The following is an 18,642-nucleotide window of genomic DNA, read 5'->3' as shown; positions in this document are numbered from 1 at the left end:
GTATTATAGACCCCCTAATAGTCAGAGGGAAATTGAGAAACAAACTTGTAAGGAGATCTCAGCTCTCTGTAAGAATAATAGGGTGGTTATGGTAGGGGATTTTAACTTTCTAAACATAGACTGGCACTGCCGCAGCGTTAATGGTTTAGATGGAGAGAAATTTGTGAAGTGCATACAAGACAATTTTCTGATTCAGTATGTGGATGTCCCTACTAGAGAAGGGACTTACTCTTGGGAAATAAGGCAGGGCAGGTGACTGAGGTGTCAGTGGGAGAGCACTTTGGGACCAGCGACCATAATTCTATTAGATTTAAAATAATGATGGAATAGGTTGGACCAGATCTAAAAGTTGAAGTTCTAAATTGGAGAAAGGCCAATTTTGACGGTATTAGGCAAGAACTTTCTAAAGCTAATTGGGGGTAGATGTTCGCAGGTAAAGGGACAGCTAGAAAAATGGGAAGCCTTCAGAAATGAGATGACAAGAATCCAGAGAAAGTATATTCCTGTTAGGGTGAAAGGGAAGGCTGGTAGGTATAGGGGATGCTGGATGACTAAAGAAATTGAGGGTTTGATTAAGAAAAAGGAAGCACATGTAAGGTACAGACAGGATAGATCAAGTGAATCCTTAGAAGAGTATAAAGGAAGTAGGAGTATACGTAAGAGGGAAATCAGAAGGGCAAAAAGGGGACATGAGATAGCTTTGGCAAATAGAATTAAGGAAAATCTAAAGGATTTTTAGAAATACATTAAGGACAAAAGGGTAACAAGGGAGAGAATAGGGCCCCTCAAAGATCAGCAAGGGCGACCTTTGTGTGGAGCCACAGAAAATGGGGGAGATACTAAATGAGTATTTTGCATCAGTATTTACTGTGGAAAAGGATATGGAAGATATAGACTGGAGGGAAATAGATGGTGACATCTTGCAAACCGTCCAGATTACAGAGCAGGAAGTGCTGGATGTCTTGAAATGGTTAAAGTGGATAAATCCCCAGGACCTGATCAGGTGTACCCGATAGTCACAGGAGAGGTGCCGGAAGACTGGAGGTTTAGCAAACGTGATGCCACTGTTTGAGAAGGGTGGTAAGGACAAGCTAGGGAACTACAGACCAGTGAGCCTGACCTCGGTGGTGGGCAAGTTGATGGAGGGAATCCGGAGGGACAGGATGCACATGTATTTGGAAAGGCAATGACTGATTAGGGATAGTCAACATGGCTTTGTGTGTGGGAAATCATGTCTCAGAAACTTGATTGAGTTTTTTGAAGAAGTAACAAAGAGGATTGATGAGGGCAGAGCGGTAGATGTCATCTATATGGACTTCAGTAAGGCGTTCGACAAGGTTCCCCATGGGAGACAGATTAGCAAAGTTAGATCTCATGGAATACAGGGAGAACTAGCCATTTGGATACAGAACTGGCTCAAAGGTAGAAGACAAAAGGGTGGTGGTGGAAGGTTGTTTTTCAGACTGGAGGCCTGTGACCAGTGGAGTGCCACAAGGATCGGTGCTGGGTCGTCTACTTTTTGTCATTTATGTAAATGATTTGGATGTGAGCATAAGAGGTACAGTTAGGAAGTTTGGTGTAGTCAACTACACCAAAATTGGAGGAGTAGTGGACAACGAAGAGGGTTACCTCAGATTACAACAGGATCTTGACCAGATGGGCCAATGGTCTGAGAAGTTTAATCTGAGTTTAATTCAGATAAATGGGAGGTGCTACATTTTGGGAAAGTAAAGCTTAGCAGGCTTTATACACTTAATGGTAAGGTCCCAGTGAGTGTTGTTGAACAAAGAGATCTTGCAGTGCATGTTCAGGTTGCAGGTAGATAGGATAGTGAAGAAGGCATTTGGTATGCGGTCTTTTATTGGTCAGAGTATTGAGTACAGGAGTTGGGAGGCCATGTTGTGGCTGTACAGGACATTGGTTGGGCCACTGTTGGAATACTGCATGCAATTCTGGTCTCCTTCCTATCGGAAAGATGTTGTGAAACTTGAAAGGGTTCAGAAAAGATTTACAGGGACGTTGCCAGGGTTGGAGGATTTGAGCTATAGGGAGAGGCTGAACAGGCTGGGGCTGTTTTCCCTGGAGCGTTGGAGGCTGAGAGGTGACCTTATAAGAGGTTTCCAAAATTGTGAGGGGTAGAATAAATAGACAAAGTCTTTTCCCTAGGGTTGGGGAGTGCAGAACTAGAAGGCATAGGTTTAGTGTGAGAGGGGAAAGATACAAAAGAGACCTACAGGGCAACGTTTTCACATAGAGGGTGGTACAGGTATGGAATGAGCTGCCAGAGGAAGTGGTGAAGGATGGTACAATTGCAACATTTAAAATGCAGTTGGATGGGTATATGATTAGGAAGGGTTTGGAGGGATATGGGCCGGGTGTTGGCAGGTGGGACTAGATTGAGCTGAGATATCTGGTCGGCATGGACGGGTTGGACCGAAGGGTCTGTTTCCATGCTGTACATCTCTATGACGCTATAACTTGAATGGCATCTCCCAAGGGTTTGATTTTAGGACCATTGACTTGTTTATAATTGACCGAATTGTTCAGGGAGTACAATTTAGAAGTTTATGGATTGTATAAAACGTGACAATGTCATAAACAGTGAACAGAGTAATAGACTTCAAGAATTCAAAAAATGTTGAAATAGGTTGACACAATTTAGTGTGACTGTCTTCATACTGATAACCACCTTGGCAAGGAAGGAATGAGAAAGGAAATGCAAAGATACTTTCAGCAGCTGACATAGTCTCTAGAGTTTCTCTATTCATAGGTAAAGCGTGCCTTTGGACCACAGCCTGCCCTTCCACAACGTGATCCAATCAGCTCCCCAGTCATGAGCACGAAAAGAGAAGAAGCTAAACAAAAGTGAAGAGGTCGGTATGATTTTTGTCAGTGGCCTTCTAATGGACATAAACACACGTGAGCTTTACCTTGTCTTTCGATCATTTAAAGGGATATGATGGTACACAGACCAAGCTAACATCAAAACAACCAGTTGGGTTTGTTACACTTAACAGCAGAGGAGGAGCAGATATAGCAAAGAATACTGTGTTCACTTTGCCTGCTCCTACAGCTGCAGCTCTGCACACTTAGATGCGCTGGTCTCTTCCATCTGAAGCACCTTCGGAAGGATGGAAGTCTCATCAGTTTTGTTTAAGTATTTAACTGCCCTTTTCTAAGAATTCAGATTTCTCCACAAGTGATGTAGAAGGACCAGACTAGATTTTGTTTTCAGGTTGGACTTTACTGAAGGAGATTTTGGAGAATTGGCTAATTTCCACTCGACTTGGAGGGGACAGAGTGGTCACTAAGGACTGTTGATTTAAGAACTTTACTGGTGAATTTTTTTTCCATGAGAGGATTCTTCAAATTCTATTTACTGTAACGGACTAGTAATTTTTATTGTTATAATTATTGTATGCTGTGTGTCAATAATTGGCTTAAATACTAGCTGTCAGAGTCTTACGCAAGCTGGTAGCGCCATTTAGGTGGTTATCATGAAATGATAAAAAGGAGGAAATGAGAAAGTGTATATGGTATGAGCAGGTAAGGAGAGTGTTAAGTTTTGAGTTTTGTGAAACAAAAAAGGTTCAGCTAGCATGACTCCAATAAGATAAGAATTTGGAGTAAACAATGGGATGCTGGAGGCAAGGGTTGTGGGTTAACAAGGTGGAAAATCATTCATTATGTAAAGCAGTTTAACAAGATGAAGAAGCATTCAGTATGTAAAGTCCGTTAACTAAGGTGAAAATTATTCATTATACAAAGCCAGTTAAGAACATCTATTGTGTAACAGCAGATGGCTTAATCTTTACTATTGACACTCACTGATTGTAATGGTTACCCAATCAATATGCATATTGCTTAATCTGGATGCCCCTCCCTGCAAATTGCTATTTAAGAAGAAACTCCTGTTCAAGAAAAGCCAGAGAACTTATGTTCCTCTGTGCATAGGCGATCGTTCTCGCTCCCTCGAAGGCCCAGAATAAAGGTGAAGGAGGTAAAACTATACTGAGCATTTTGCTTTGACTGAGGCAGAAACGGGATGACATGGTGATCTCCCCATCACCATCTCCAACCTTATGCCCCCCAGGCCCACAGTGCCTGCTCCCCAAGATCCACAAGCCTAACTACCGCAGGTGACCCATCGTCTCTGTATGATCCTGCCCCACTGAACTCATCTCCTCCTATCTTGATTCCACCCTATTTCCCCTTGGTTCAGACACTTCCCACCTACATCCGTAACACTAACCATGCCCTCCACCCCATCAGTAAATTCCAGTTCCCCAGCCCCCAACGCTTTACCTTCACTACATATGTGCCGTCCATATACATGTCCATACCCTACAAGGAAGGCCTTCAGGCCCTCAGCTTCTTTCTTTCCAACAAAACCCATCCAGTCCCCCTCTGCCAATACCCTCCTCCACCTTGCTGAACTAGTCCTCACCTTTAAAAACTTTTCCTTTAACTCTTCCCATTTCCTCCGAATCCAGGGGTGACCAAGGGCACTCAGAGGGGCCCTAGCTACACCTGCCTCTGTCAGCTACGTCAGTCCCTCTTCAGTAAATACTCTGCAACCATTACATCGGTGTAGCGGTCTGCACCTATGCTGAATTGGAACAGCGCACAGACTTCACCCGCAACTTCCATCCTGCCTTCAAATTCACTTGGTCCATTTCAGACAACTCCCTCCCTTTCTTGACCTCTCCATTTCCATTTCCAGATGGACGTTTACTATAAAACCAGACTCCCATAATAACTCCACCCAGTATCCTTCAAGAACTCCCAATTCCTCCACCTCTGCCACATCTGCTCGGACGAGCAGACATTCCACTTCCAAGCATCCCAGATGTCCACCTATTTTGAACAAATGCTCATCTTCTCCTCTGTAATCCAGATAGCACTCCACTGCAACTCTTCCATTCCCTGCTTCACTACTTTAAACCCTGTCCCCTCTAAATGCAATAAAGACAGGGTTTCCTTTGTCGTCACCAGTCTCCATATCAATGTATAATCCTTAAACACTTCTGCCAACTCCAATTAGGCCCCACCAACAAGAACACCTTCCCCTCCCCATCCCTCTACCTTCCGCAAGGACCATTCCCTTCGCCAACCCTTGGTTTGCGCTACTCTCCCCACCAACCCCTCCCCCACTACCCCCACAAAACCCCTGGCACTTTCCCCTGCAAGCGGAAAAGATGCGAAACCTGCTGTCACCTCCATCCAGGGCCCCAAATAGTCCTTCTAGGTGAGACAGAGGTTCACCTACCCCTCTTCCAACTTAATTTACTGTATCGGGTGCTCCCGATGTGGTCTTTTCTACATCAGAGAGACCAAAAGTAAATTCAGGGCACGTTTTGCTGAGCATCTCAGCTGGGCCCACAGTCATTGCCCATTTTATTTCCCCTTCCCACTCCCTTTCCGACATGACCATCCTTGGCCTCATCCATACCACAGCAAATCAGATCTCAAATTGGAGGAACACCATCTGATCTTCCGCCTGGGCAGCCGACGGACCAGAGGGTTCAATATTGAGTTCTTCAATTTCAAATAACCTCCCTTCCATATGCCCACTCCCTTTCCAGCCCCACCCCCACACTTCCATTCCTCTGACCGACCCTGCCAGTTACCAACCAGATTCATTCCTCCCATCGACCAGCCAGGTCATACCTGTATTCACCGATCCCTACTTCACCAACCCGCAACCCCCTCCCCACCCTCCCCTTTATCTTCAGATCTCCTTATACCCACCCCCAGTTCTGAAGAAGGGTTACAACCAAAACATTGACTTTTCCACCTCCTGATGCTGCCTGGCTTGTGTGTTTTTCCAGTGTCCTGCTTGTCTATCTAATGATGAACTCTACAAACCTCAGTATCTTCTGGTGAATCTGCATTGTATGGCCATCATTCAAACCTATCCCTCCTAAGGTACTTTGTCCAAAACTGAACAGTAATCTACATAGCATCTAACCAGCTACTTTTAAAATCTAGTGCTGAACATTTGTCACTAAAAGTAACACTGTAGTAAAATCCTAACAAATAATTTGGTCATAAACTGAACAGAAAAGTTGCACTTCAAAATTTGATGGAAATGCAAATCAGATATTTTTGTACTATCTAGACTAGGGGATAAAAGCATTGAAACCATAAAAGTATTTAAGTAGCATACTCACTTACAGACCCTCTGTCGAAGTTCATTACGCAACTGATTTTTGTTAAGGCTTGGATTCCACTCATGATTAGCCAAGTGATTGGATACAAAATTATCAACTCTTTGCCTGAGATTCTGATAGGCTGGCTGGAAATGTTAACAAAAGATTCAAATAAGGCAAATAAATATTTACAATTTGAAAGTTGTGAACAATACCTTTTCTAAATTGAACATAATCAAAATCCAATTTATATATGCTTTATACAAATGGCACTTTTTTGAGCAATACATTATTATACATGGACACTAATTCACTGACCCACAGTTAGTGCTTGCCTTTGAGCTAAGAACTTCAGATAGATCACAAAATCTTACAAAAGTCAGCAAACCTTCTCACTTACCTCTTGTGACAACTAAGTGGAAGATGCCTAAAACCAAGTAATATTGACATCTCCTCAGCCACACAAAAAGGCAATGCAGAAGAGGAGTGAAAATTACAAAATAAACGACTGCAGAAGGACAACAGTCTACAACCATCCCAACAGAACAAAACATTATAACTTCATCCCAAAATTTCCTGAACAAGCCCATCAACTCTGGAATACTTCCAAATATCAGTAACCCTCATTTTGTTGTCATGTTTACTGTAACTTTGCGTTCACACTATAAAGTTAATGGACCTATAGTCGGAGCATCAGGAGGAGATTAATATTATGTCGTCTCCCACTTCTAATGTTTGACTCACGTCCTCTCCCATTCTCTAACTCTCCAACTACTGCCACTCCTTACTTGCGGCCTCTTGTGCTAAGTTGCAACTACTCCCCAATCCATTGCCGAAGTTCAAATATGAGGACTGCCACGAAGAGGAAAGAGCAACAGTAACAAAAGCATATAATTGATTATTAGCAGCTTCAGCACAACTCCAGGAACACTGCAGCTTAAACAGTTCGAGACACTTGGAGGGGGAAGGGGGGGTGAAGAGAGAAGGAAAGAGTCCCTGGAAATGACAGCACCTTGCAATGGCTGAAGATGTAGCCATAGCGGAACAAGAAATGAAGTAGTGAGATGGTATTGAAAAAGAAAGGTGCCCTTTATTTTTGACAAATTCTCTTTAAGTAGAAAGCTACGCCAAGTCATACAACATGGAAACACACCCCTTCAGTCTAACCAGTCCTTTCTGACCATAATCCTAAACTTGTCCAACCTGGCTGCAAATCCCTCCAACCATTTTGTATTCAATGTACGTACCAAGTGTCTTTTAAACATTGTAACTTGTCCAAAACCACTATTCCCCTGGAGCACTCTGCAAAAGAAGGCTTTTTTAAAAAGCTTTCTCCTCTCACCTTACAAATATGTTGCCTATTCTTTAAATATCCCATCCTAGGGAAAAGACACCTGCCATTCACCTTATTTATATCCGTTTAATCGATATCTACTTCATGATTTTATAAACCTGTACAAGTTCAAGTTCATGTCTCAACCTCCTACATTCCAATAAAATAGTCCTAGTTTATTCAGCCTCTCCTTATAATTCAAACACAGCAATATCCTGGTAAATCTCTTCTGAACCCTCTCTCACTGAATAACATATTTTCTATAACAGGGGGACCTGAACTGGACACAGTACTCCAAAAGAGGCCTCATCAATGTCCTGTAGCAACTCAACATAACATCCCAACCCCTACACTCAAAAATCTGAGCAATGAAGGCAAGTGTGCTAAATACCTTAAAAATATTTTCACTCGCCCCATTCACATCTAAGCTGTTTCTTTAGCATTGTAGGAACTCAGCTATGTCAGGTATTTCAATTTACAGTCTATTTTTTGTAATAGTCGTTTGAAATTTAACCAGCTTTTACACAGGTTTTTTTTCACTTAAAAGTAGCAATTCTCAGAAAGAAAAATTTCAATGTCAAATGAGGACTACTCACATGCACTCAGGCTTCTGATTATAATTTCAAATAGTGATGGATAAATGGAATGCACAAAAACTGGAGGTTAGATATCAAAAGATAGCAACCATTTTTACTTTGTCAAAATTCCTCATGATGTCTTGCCTATCAATGTTACTACAAATAAATATACCTACATAATGACACAAATTCAAATTTGGCATCCTTCAATCTATAAGAGATGACTTCAGAACAACAGTATTTGATAAGATCAGAGATCATCTGATACATTTCTTTTGATGGATGAATATGCTGATTCTAGAATAGCGAACCCATGAAGTAGTTCCTTACAGTTTTTTAAAAAAATTTTTACAAATGTGGGCATCACCAGCTAAGCCACTTAATGCTCACCCCAAAGTGCCCTGGAGGGCTGCTGGTAGCGGTCTTCTTGAACTTTTGCAGTCTGTGGAGCATAGGGACACCCACTGCTCTTAGGAAGAGACAGCCCCAGGACTTTGACACAACAACAGTAAAATGTACAGTGATCTAGTTTTAAGTCAAGATGATGGCTTGCCTTGGAGGCAGTGGCTTGCAGGCGGTAGTGTTCCCATATACTTGCTTCCTTTGTCCTTCAAGGTGTTAAGAGTTCACAGGTTTAGAAGGTTCTGTTAAAAGGAACGAGTTATGTCAGTGGCAGCAGTGTGTACCATCTGGTGAATGCTTAAGGTGGTGAATAGGATACCAATCAAGATACTAGAGTTTTTTTGGGGCTGTACTCACCCACCAACCGAGAGTACTCAGTCACATTCCTGACTTGTGTCACTTAGATTATGGATAGGCACTGGGGAAACAGATAATGAGTTATTTAGGTCCAGTTCAGTTGCTGGTCAATAGCAATCACCAAGATTGTTGCTAGATCAATGACAGTGATGTCACTGACATCAAGGGGCAATTGTGTGATTTTCTCTTGTTGGAGACTGCTCTCAGTTTGCCAATTGTATGGCACAAATGTGTTAAATCCATTTAATCAGCCCAAGCTGATCCATCTTGGATCTAGGGATTCTATGATTCTAATATCTTATACTTAATCCACATGCCCAAACTAGTGGAATCTTCTTTCTGTGGTGAGCACAAACAGTGATGCTTTCCCTCAAAACGACAGCTTCATTTTTCATTTGGTCTTCCACGGGATAACAAGGCTTTATAGACACTACAGTTATTGACTTTTCTTGGAAATTGTAAGGTGTCCAAACTTCAAGACGATCTCCAGACTTTAACATAAGTATCTTGGTCTTGGAGGTCAGTATGTTGCTGTTCATAAAAACACAGAACTACAGTTGTTGGAGATCTGAAATAACAACAGAAAGTACTGGAGAAACTCAACAGGCTTGGTAATATCTGTCGAAAGAAAAACAGTTGACCTTTCCAGTTGTGATTCTTTATCAGATCAGATGATGCCAGATCTGCAAAGCTTCTCCAGCACTTTGTGTTTGTCAAAGTTGATGGCTGCTTTTTTATGTGCTAAGCTCTTTGTCAAGGCACAGGCTGTGTGTCATTGTAGATCAAAGATAGCAGAAGCTACTACCTGCTTCCAGTGGTGTGTCAGGTCTGATCACAAGTGGAAGCATCACCCTGTTCCATAGCTACAATTTTCATGACGGATGATGAAGAGGGCAAGCATGACATGTTCATAGGACAGATGATCCACAAACCTTAGAGCTGATCTTCTGCCTGGGCATGTAGTACAGTATTATTAGTATTCGGAAATGCTTCGAACAGGACATGCCACACTTTTGTCTTTCCGTCTTCACAAGGTTCAGGAATCTACCATTCTCACTTTCCTTCTCCACAGAAGGATGGGCAAAATCAGGACAGCAGACAAAAATGGTACCAGAGACTCTGGCATAGTCTTCGTTCACTCCATTCTTGATCTCAAAACGGCCAGAGGTGGCATGCTTGTTATCACAGAAGGAGATAAAAATACTCAAAACTTGACAGACCAGCTGACTCCCTCTAGCAGCTGATAGAAGCCTACCCTACTCATGGTGACAAATGCTTTAGTGAGATCCACCAAAACAAGGTGCATTGTTGTTTCCTGCACTCTACTTCTTTTGAAGCGGACATAAAAGATCAGTCTATTGTGATTTACCGGCTTTGAAGCGACATTGTGCTTCCAGGCATGAATCTAATCCAGACCTTCCCAATAGTAGAGTTACATCACAGGAGTTATTGCAAGCCTATTGTTCTTGTATATTATGATGTCTGCATGCCCCACATCCCAGGGAATAGAGTTTTCTCTCCAGCGGAGGCATCAATGGGAGCAGAGATACGGCAGCAGGTTGGGCTTTATTTATTTGTATAATTCAGCCAAAGATTGTCCTTTCATGGCACTGACCTTGGTGTTAATCAGTAAAAAACATGTATGAATTTGGATAATGAGTTCTGGAAGACTCATACATGCCCCCCCCCGGGGCGGCCGGACTGTACACTAACAACAAGACTGCTGCTGCCGCCTCTGTGGGGTAAGTCTCCAAATAACACACACACAACTTTGTATTGCAACTTTTTGACAGGTTCCATGTTTGTCCTGTACAGGACAACGTTAGAGATAATATCTGGGGAAGGGGGGTTTAGGGTACACCCCTCTGTAGAACTCCAGGGCAAGTGTGGGGACAGAGAGAGGGGCGGGAGGTCAGTCATTTGGAGACTGTGCCTGTTTAATCAATGTAAACAAAAGACATGATGACTGCTGGAAACACATCTTTGATGTGATGTTTCTATTGGGACCTCGAAATCTCCTTTGGATAATCTGACTTTCGGATAATTGGTATTTGAATAATCAAGGTTCCTACGTATATACTCAGTGTCCACTTAACCTGTGGTTAGATTCCTACCATTTTCAGTGGTTGTATTCTTACCTGAATCAGAATAGCTGGGTTCATATCCCAATAACAACTTCTTCAGTGATCAGTTTATGAAGCAGGTCTGTGGGGAAACTCTTTCTGTTGGATGCAGAGGCAGTCCTCATTGTAAATGATAGAGTGGGGTTAGTTTGTCTTGAGTTGCAGCTTAGCCATAAGATACTTCAAAAGACAAAAACTGTCAAGGTGGCACCAGGAATCCACTTCAGCTACTGCCTGAACTAGTGATCCAAAATGCCCATGAGAGACTGTTTGCAATTTAAAAGACCAGAAGTAGGAACAGTTGTAAGCCATTTGGCCTCGATCCTGCTCAGTTATTCGATAGGATCATGGCTGATCTGAAACTCCTCATGTCCACTGTCCTGTGTTTTCTCCCATAATCTTTGATTCCTCGACTTAAGAACCAATTTCAGTCTTAAATACACACAAGTACTCTCAGCTCTTTGTGGCCAGGAGTTCTAAAAAGACAGTCAGTCATCTGAGAGATTAAATTTCTCCTGATCTCAGTCTTAAATTAACACTCCTTTATTCTGAGACTAAGTGCTCTGGTTCTAGATGGTCTTGATATATTTAAAAGAAATTCTTCTACCCAAGGGCAGAACAATGGACTGTTGTTTTGGTGTACAGCATACATTTCACAAAAATATTTTATTATGCAAATTAAAGGTTTAAATGCATTTGGGGAGTTCAGACTCATTTCCTGGAATGAACGAAGGCATTACAGAATTCTATTTTACAAAACAGATCCCAGGTAGGAACTCTGCTCCCTGGTGACTGCATTGGTCACCATCCAGTAATTTTTATGAATGTTTGACAGAAAGCCCAGGCAATGAACTCAACTATGGGTAAACACAGACAGAATTAGGCCGCATCTGACAGGTTATCATCATTGTGCAATGGGTCCAAAAGTGACTTTATAGTTTTATATACACACGTGAAAGCTGTCCCAAACAACGATAAATAAAACACTATGAGGACAGGATGCAAAACAAATAACTCATTAAAGCTGACAAGTCAGTCTGTAGTTTTTATGTTGTATTTTTAGTATTACCAACTGAAATAGTATTATCTCCCATATATCCAACAATCCAAATACTAAAGAAAACAAAGAAACTGGGAACTTCGGTTTAAGAATTAGTTTTCTTCTGTTTCATCTCTATGTTCATCGATTCTTCTGGATTGTTTACGTCAAAGACTTTGTTAAACAATGTGGAAACGAACTGAGGAGAACAGCTGGCTCTAAATTTCAAGGTAATATTTTAATCTTTAGGCTCTGCTGACACTCTTAAAACACTTCAGCTTTCCTTGAACAGTTTGTATAGTGGTTCACACTGTTGAATTATTGTTTGTTACAACTGACTATGTGTAAACACAGCAGCCCCATTCCTGATAACAATTCTTGATACTCTTTATTAAAATCTGCACTTAAAGTTATTCTATTGTCATAAACAAAAAAAAAATTTAGTTAGCTGTCTGGGAAGTCAATTTTCTTTGAAAATTCTCAGTTTCTACTGGTGTTAAAAAGATGCCAAAGTATAGCATTTTGGTTCACCAAAGAATTTTGCGGTATTTGCTAAAAACAATCACTATCTACATTCATATATCTACAAGAGTTCAATACTTTAAAAGCATGTCTAACATGCATAGCGGATAAATCTAAGTTAGCTCGCTGAGCTTGAAGGTTTATTTTCAGACATTTCGTCACCATACTAGGTAACATAATCAGAGAGAGCCTCTGGTGAACCGCTGATGATATGTTCCGCCTTTCTATTTATAGGTCTTGGCTTCTTAAGGTGGGTGATGTCATTTCCGATTCTTTATTCTTCAAGGTAAGGTTCTAAGTCATTGTGTTTACTGATGGAGTTCTGGTTAGAATGCAATACCCAAAAGAATTCTTGTGCATATCTTTGTTTCGCCTGCTTTAGAATGTGCGTGTTGTCCCAGTCAAAGTGGTGTCCTTCTTTGTCTGTATGTATGAAAATTAGCGAGTGTGGGTTGTGTCCTTTGGTGGCTAGTTGGTGTTAATGTATCCTGGTGCCAAGTTTCCTACTGGTTTGTCTTATGTAGTGTTTTCTTTTATACAGTTCTTGCATGGTATCTTGTAAATGACGTTAGTTTTGCTGGTGATATCTAATGGATCCTTTAGGTTCATTAGTTGCTGTTTAAAGTGTCTTGGTAGGTTTGTGGGCTACAGTGATGCCATGGGGTCAGAATAGTCTGAAAGTCATTTCTGATATGCCTTTGATGTAAGATAATGTGGCTAGAGTATTTGGTTGTGTCGTGTCTGCCTATTTGAGTTTGTTTCCGAGGAGTCGACTGATTGTGTATTTTGGGTATCCGTTTTTCTTGAAAACATTGTATAGATATTTTTCTTCTACTTTTTGAGTTCTTGGGTGCTGCAGTATGGCTTGGCTCTTTGAAATAATGTCTTAACGCAGCTCCATCTGTGGATGTTAGGGTGATTGTTTCTGAAGTTAAGTATATGGTGTATGTGTGTTATTTTTCTGTAGATGCTGGTTTGAAGCTCTCCGTTAAATGTATGTTCAACTGTCATGTCTAGGAATGAGTCCACTATGTAGCTGACACCTTCATCATCACAAAATAGAATAAACCAGATGAAATATACAACACCATCAACAATATCCTGACAGGCATAAAATTCACAAAAGATGACAATGACAACAGACTACCATTTCTAGACATGATAGTTGAATGTATATAGTGTTAGGTGCATTACTCGGGGTAAATACTGGGTAAGGGAATGGGACTGGGTGGGTTACTGTTCGGAGGGTCGGTATGGACTTAGAGTCATTGAATCATAGAATGAGCTGCCAGAGGATGTGGTGTATGCTGATACAATTGCAACATTTAAGAGGCATTTGGATGGGTATATGAATAGGAAGGGTTTGGAAAGATATGGTCCGGGTGCTGGCAGCTGGGACTGGATTGGGTTGGGATATCTGGTTGGCAAGGACAAATTAGACCAAAGGGTCTGTTTCCATGCTGTACATCTCTATAACTACTCCAACCCCTTGGCATCATGGTAGCTTACAAACCCACCAATGCACAAACAGCAACTAATGAACCTAAACGATCCATTCTATGCCACCAGCAAAACTAACGTAATTTACAAGATACCATGCAAGAACTGTATAAAAGAAAACACTACATCAGCCAAACTAGCAGGAAACATGCCACTAGGATACAGGAACACCAACTGGCCACCAAAAGACATGACCCACTCTCACTAGTTTCCAAACATACAGACAAAGAAGGACACCACTTTGACTGGAACAACACAGACATCCTAGGACAGGCAAGACAAAGACACATATGAGAATTCTTAGAGGCATGGCATTTGAACCAGAACTCCATCAATAAACACATAGAATCTGAATTTATCTACCTTGCTTTGGAAAAAAAATACGGAAATAACATCACCCACCTTAAGAAACCAGGACTTATAAATAGATAGGTGGGACATACCATCAGCGCTTTACCAAAGACCCTCTCTGATGATGTTACTGGTGATGAAATGTCTAAAAACAAATCTTCAAGCTCAGTGAACTATCTTACAGACTTGTCATCCTGAGCTACAAATCTTCTATAAAAAATGCTATTATATAGAGGATCCTGGACTGTTGTCAGCAAATGGCAACATATCATCCTCAAAGCTATTGAGTTGAAATGCTAAATTGTAACAATAAAGCTCAAAACAGTTTATACACCGCATGGAAACAGACCTTTCAGTTCAACTCGTCCATGCCGACCAAGTTTCCCAAATTAAACTAGTCCCATTTGACTAATTTGGCCCATATCCCTCTAAACCTTTCCTATTCATATACGTGTTAGATGGCCTTAAATAAAGTCTGGTTGAAGATTTGTAGCTCGGGTGTCCATTGTTGTGGTTCTGTTCGCCGAGCTGGAAGTTTTTGCTGCAAACGTTTTGTTCCCTGGCTAGGGAACATCATCAGTGCTATTGGAGCCTCCTGTGAAGCGCTTCACAGGAGGCTCCAATAGCACTGATGATGTTCCCTAGCCAGGGAACGAAACGTTTGCAGCAAAAACTTCCAGCTCGGCGAACAGAACCACAACAATGGCCTTAAATATTATAACTATACCTACATCTACCACTTCCTCTGGCAATTCTCTCCACATACAAACCACCCTGTGTGAGATAACGGTGTCCCTTCACCCCCTTTTCAATCTTAAAAATATGTTCCTGGTTTTAAACTCCTCTACCCTAGGGGAAAAGACCTTTGCTATTAACTTTATCTATGCCCCTTGTGATTTATAAAACTCTAAAGGGTCACCTCTCCATCTCCCACACTCTACTCAACGCACAGTAAGTCTCAGCTGAACTCCGTACTGGATTACTACATTCCAAGTCATTAACAGCAGCCCAAGACTATTTATACTTAAACTGTGAAGTTTAAACAAATAGCATTACAGTTGTCAGTTTTCAGTCAAACTATGCAATTGAATTTAGATATTAAAATTTCCACTTTCACACCACCCTGCTGAGTACAATTGGTCCATGAGTGATTTTCAGTTTTTGATCATTTTTTTCTCAAGTTGCTGAGCATCAGTACAATATGATTCCTCTCAACTCCAAAGTCATCCCCTTATTCTAAATAAATTTTGCCCACAAGAAAAACCTTAGCCTATGGTCAGCACCACTCATACAAACATATGAATGGGATGCATGAGGGTGGAGCATGGAGAAGCTTATGTTGGGTTTGGCAAGCAGACAAGCTTTCTCTGGACACATGGTCCAACTGCACTCGTGCACTCTCTGGGGCAGAAGGTTCTGCCCACCTCAAGTAAAGGGTCCCCCTGCACTGATTTCTGTCTGGCTAACAGGCATCCCTTCTCATGTTCTCTTTCTCTCCCGACAAATGACGCACCCTCCTACCCACTCACACTCTGTCTGAATTAGAAGGCTCTCCTCTTTTGCTTGCCCTTTCTCTCAGGATCAAAGGCCTCCTGCCTCTCCTGTGCCCTCTCACTAGGCCAGTTGCATCCCCTCTTATTCCTGCACCCTCTCCCTGCACCAGTAACATGCCACATAGCTCATTGTCTATGGACCAAAGGAAACCCCTCTCCCACTTGCGTTCTCTCTGTCAAGACCAGAGGTATCCTGTCTCGCACTCTCACTCTCCCAGTCTCTGGACCAGAGACACTCCGTCTTGCTCTCCCTGGATCAGAGGCATCCCTTCTTGTTTTCTCTCTTTGTCTGGAGTACAGACATTCTCTCTTGCTCTCTTTAGAGTAGAGGCAGCCCCTCCTGTGCTCTCTATAAAGCAGAGACATCCCTTCCTGCTGTCTCTCTGGATCAGGGATGTCCTCCCTCCCTGGATGGACCAGAAGTTTCTTGTCTGTCTTATTTTGTCTCTCTTGCTTCTCGGCCCAGAGAGTTCCAGCTTCTCCCACTCCCTTTCTCTGGACTGGAGGTATCCCCTCTTGTTTTCTCTCTTTCTCTGGTGCACAGCAATCCTCCCAATAGCAATTCTCCGTTGACCACAGGCTTCCTATCTCACGCTCTTTTTCTGGACCAGTGCATCCCCTCTCACTCTGTGGACCAGAGCCTCTCAGTGCCTGGATGGACAAGACACCTCCGGCCTCTCTTGCTCTTTCTCTCTCTCTCTCTCTCTCTCTGTGGACCAAACAGTGTGGAAGCAGGCCATTTGATCCATCGAATGACATTGACCCTCCAAAGAGCACCCCACCTCCCCTACCCAAACCCTGCACTTCCCATGGCTAATCCACCTAACGTGCACATCTGTGGACTGTGGAAACAAACTAGAGCGCTTGGAGGACACAGGGAGAACGTGCATCCCTCTTATTCTCACTAGACCAGGCGCCTCCTGCCTCTTTCCCTGAGAGGTCTCCTACTGCATTGTCCCTCCTTGAGCCAGAGAAATCCCCTCTCACTTTTCCCTCTCTAAGCCAGAGGGGTTCTCTCTTTTACTCGGTCTCCCTTTTCAAAACGACAGTCGGGGACGCGGCACTTCTCAATCTCTATAGGACGGGACATGGGACCATTTTTGGGGTAGTTGGGAATTGCATTCCCTTTGAAAAGCCTCGGCTGCTGCGACGGACACAGTGTGTTCGGGTCCTCACAGGGCGACAGGAGACTATCCGGGTCCGATGTACACGGCTGGGCTGGAAGCCGTCGCCCTCTCTCACCTTGGTGTCAACATCAGCCAGACAGTCTCTGCGGAACTCATCGAAAAGGCCGCGGCTCTTGAGATGGTCGACGATCATAGCGATCAGATTCGGATCATCCGCCGCCAGCTTCTTCGCCATGGCGCTCAAGCGCAGCAGCAACAGGAAAGTAGCAGTGCGCGTGCGTACAGAGCCGGCGCTGGGACTGCTGGGAAGTGGAACACAGCAAGCCAAGCAGCACCAGGAAGTGGTGAAGTCGGTGTTTCAGCTATAACCCTTCGAGGACTCATGAACCGGAAGAGGAACTGGAATATTCATCTGAGGTCCGTCTTGCGCAGGCGTGACCTCCAGCTCGCTGAAAGATGGCCGAACAACTGTCGCCGCGGGTGGGTTTTCCTTTTCCAGGGTCAGGAGAGGGAGAATGTGAAGTGCAGTCCTACGCGCAGCTTGTAGATGAATGTAGACAACCTGATGAGTTTAAGCGTCACTTAACTGAAACCGACCATATAGTATAATAGATAACGAATTAAAATGTTTGTGCTCAGCAAGAGAATGGGCTCCAAGGCAGCGCATGCGCGTTTTTACGCTGACGCATTCCAGTGGTGAGGTACAAACTGACTGCAGAAGCTGGAAACCAGATTCTGGATTAGTGGGGCTGGAAAAGCACAGCAATTCGGGTAGCATCCGAGGAGCAGTAAAATCGACGTTTCGGGCAAAAGCGCTTCATCAGGAATAAAGGCAAAGAGCCTGAAGGGTGGAGAGATAAGCTAGAGGAGGGTGGGGAGAAAGTAGCATAGAGTACAATAGGTGAGTGGGGGAGGGGATGAAGGTGATAGGTCAGGGAGGAGAAGGTGGAGCGGATAGGTGGAAAAGGAGCGAGGCAGGTAGGACAAATCATAGGGATAGTGCTGAGCTGAAAGTTTGGAACTGGGGTGAGGTGGGGGAAGGGGAAATGAGGAAACTGGTGAAGTCCACATTGATGCCCTGGGGTTGAAGTTTTCCGAGGCGGAAGAAGAGGCATTCTTCCTACAGGTGTTGGGTGGTGAAGGAGGCTCAGGACCTCCATGTCCTTGGCAGAGTGGGAGGGGGAGTTGAAATGTTGGGCCACTGGGTGGTGTGGCTGATTGGTGCGGGTGTCCGGGAGATATTCCCTAAAGCACTCTGCTGGGAGGTGTTCAGTCTCCCTAATGTAGAGGAGACTGCATCGGGAGCAATGGATACAATTGCTGTGCTTTTCCACCCCCGCTAATCCATTCCAGTAGTTCGTCAGGTTTTAGGGGTAAATGCTGCAACATGAGTTTGTGAATTTTCTCTGTTCTCAATGAAAAGGCTGTCAGACAACGTGATATAACATGCTTATGGAGAGTGGGCTATTTTACAGTCAATAGAAGCTCTAATTTCTCAAATTTTCAGACTGCCTGTATTTGTCACTGTGTTTTACCAGATCTTATGCCCAGTTTAACTTTTGAATGATGAGATTGTTGTGGTTTGTTTTACTGGAAACCATTTTT

General features: G+C 43.0%; 1 protein-coding gene across 2 annotated transcripts in view; it reads right to left on the bottom strand.

The window, feature by feature from the left end:
- The window catches only part of bod1 (biorientation of chromosomes in cell division 1), a 38,972-nt gene extending 21,699 nt beyond the window's left edge, over window positions 1–17,273 (bottom strand). For both annotated transcript variants that reach the window (XM_060837088.1, XM_060837087.1), the window contains exons 1-2: window positions 17,153–17,273; window positions 6,174–6,298 (exon numbers count right to left, since the gene is read on the bottom strand). In XM_060837088.1, the coding sequence (XP_060693071.1) occupies window positions 6,174–6,298; window positions 17,153–17,272 (245 nt within the window). In that variant the 5' untranslated portion in view covers window position 17,273. The remainder of the gene's footprint in view (window positions 1–6,173; window positions 6,299–17,152) is intronic.
- Window positions 17,274–18,642: the final 1,369 nt, after the last annotated feature.

This window comes from Hemiscyllium ocellatum, chromosome 16 (assembly GCF_020745735.1).
Source record: "Hemiscyllium ocellatum isolate sHemOce1 chromosome 16, sHemOce1.pat.X.cur, whole genome shotgun sequence".
NCBI classification, from domain to species: domain Eukaryota; kingdom Metazoa; phylum Chordata; class Chondrichthyes; order Orectolobiformes; family Hemiscylliidae; genus Hemiscyllium; species Hemiscyllium ocellatum.
This window is presented reverse-complemented; position numbering and strand designations above follow the sequence as displayed.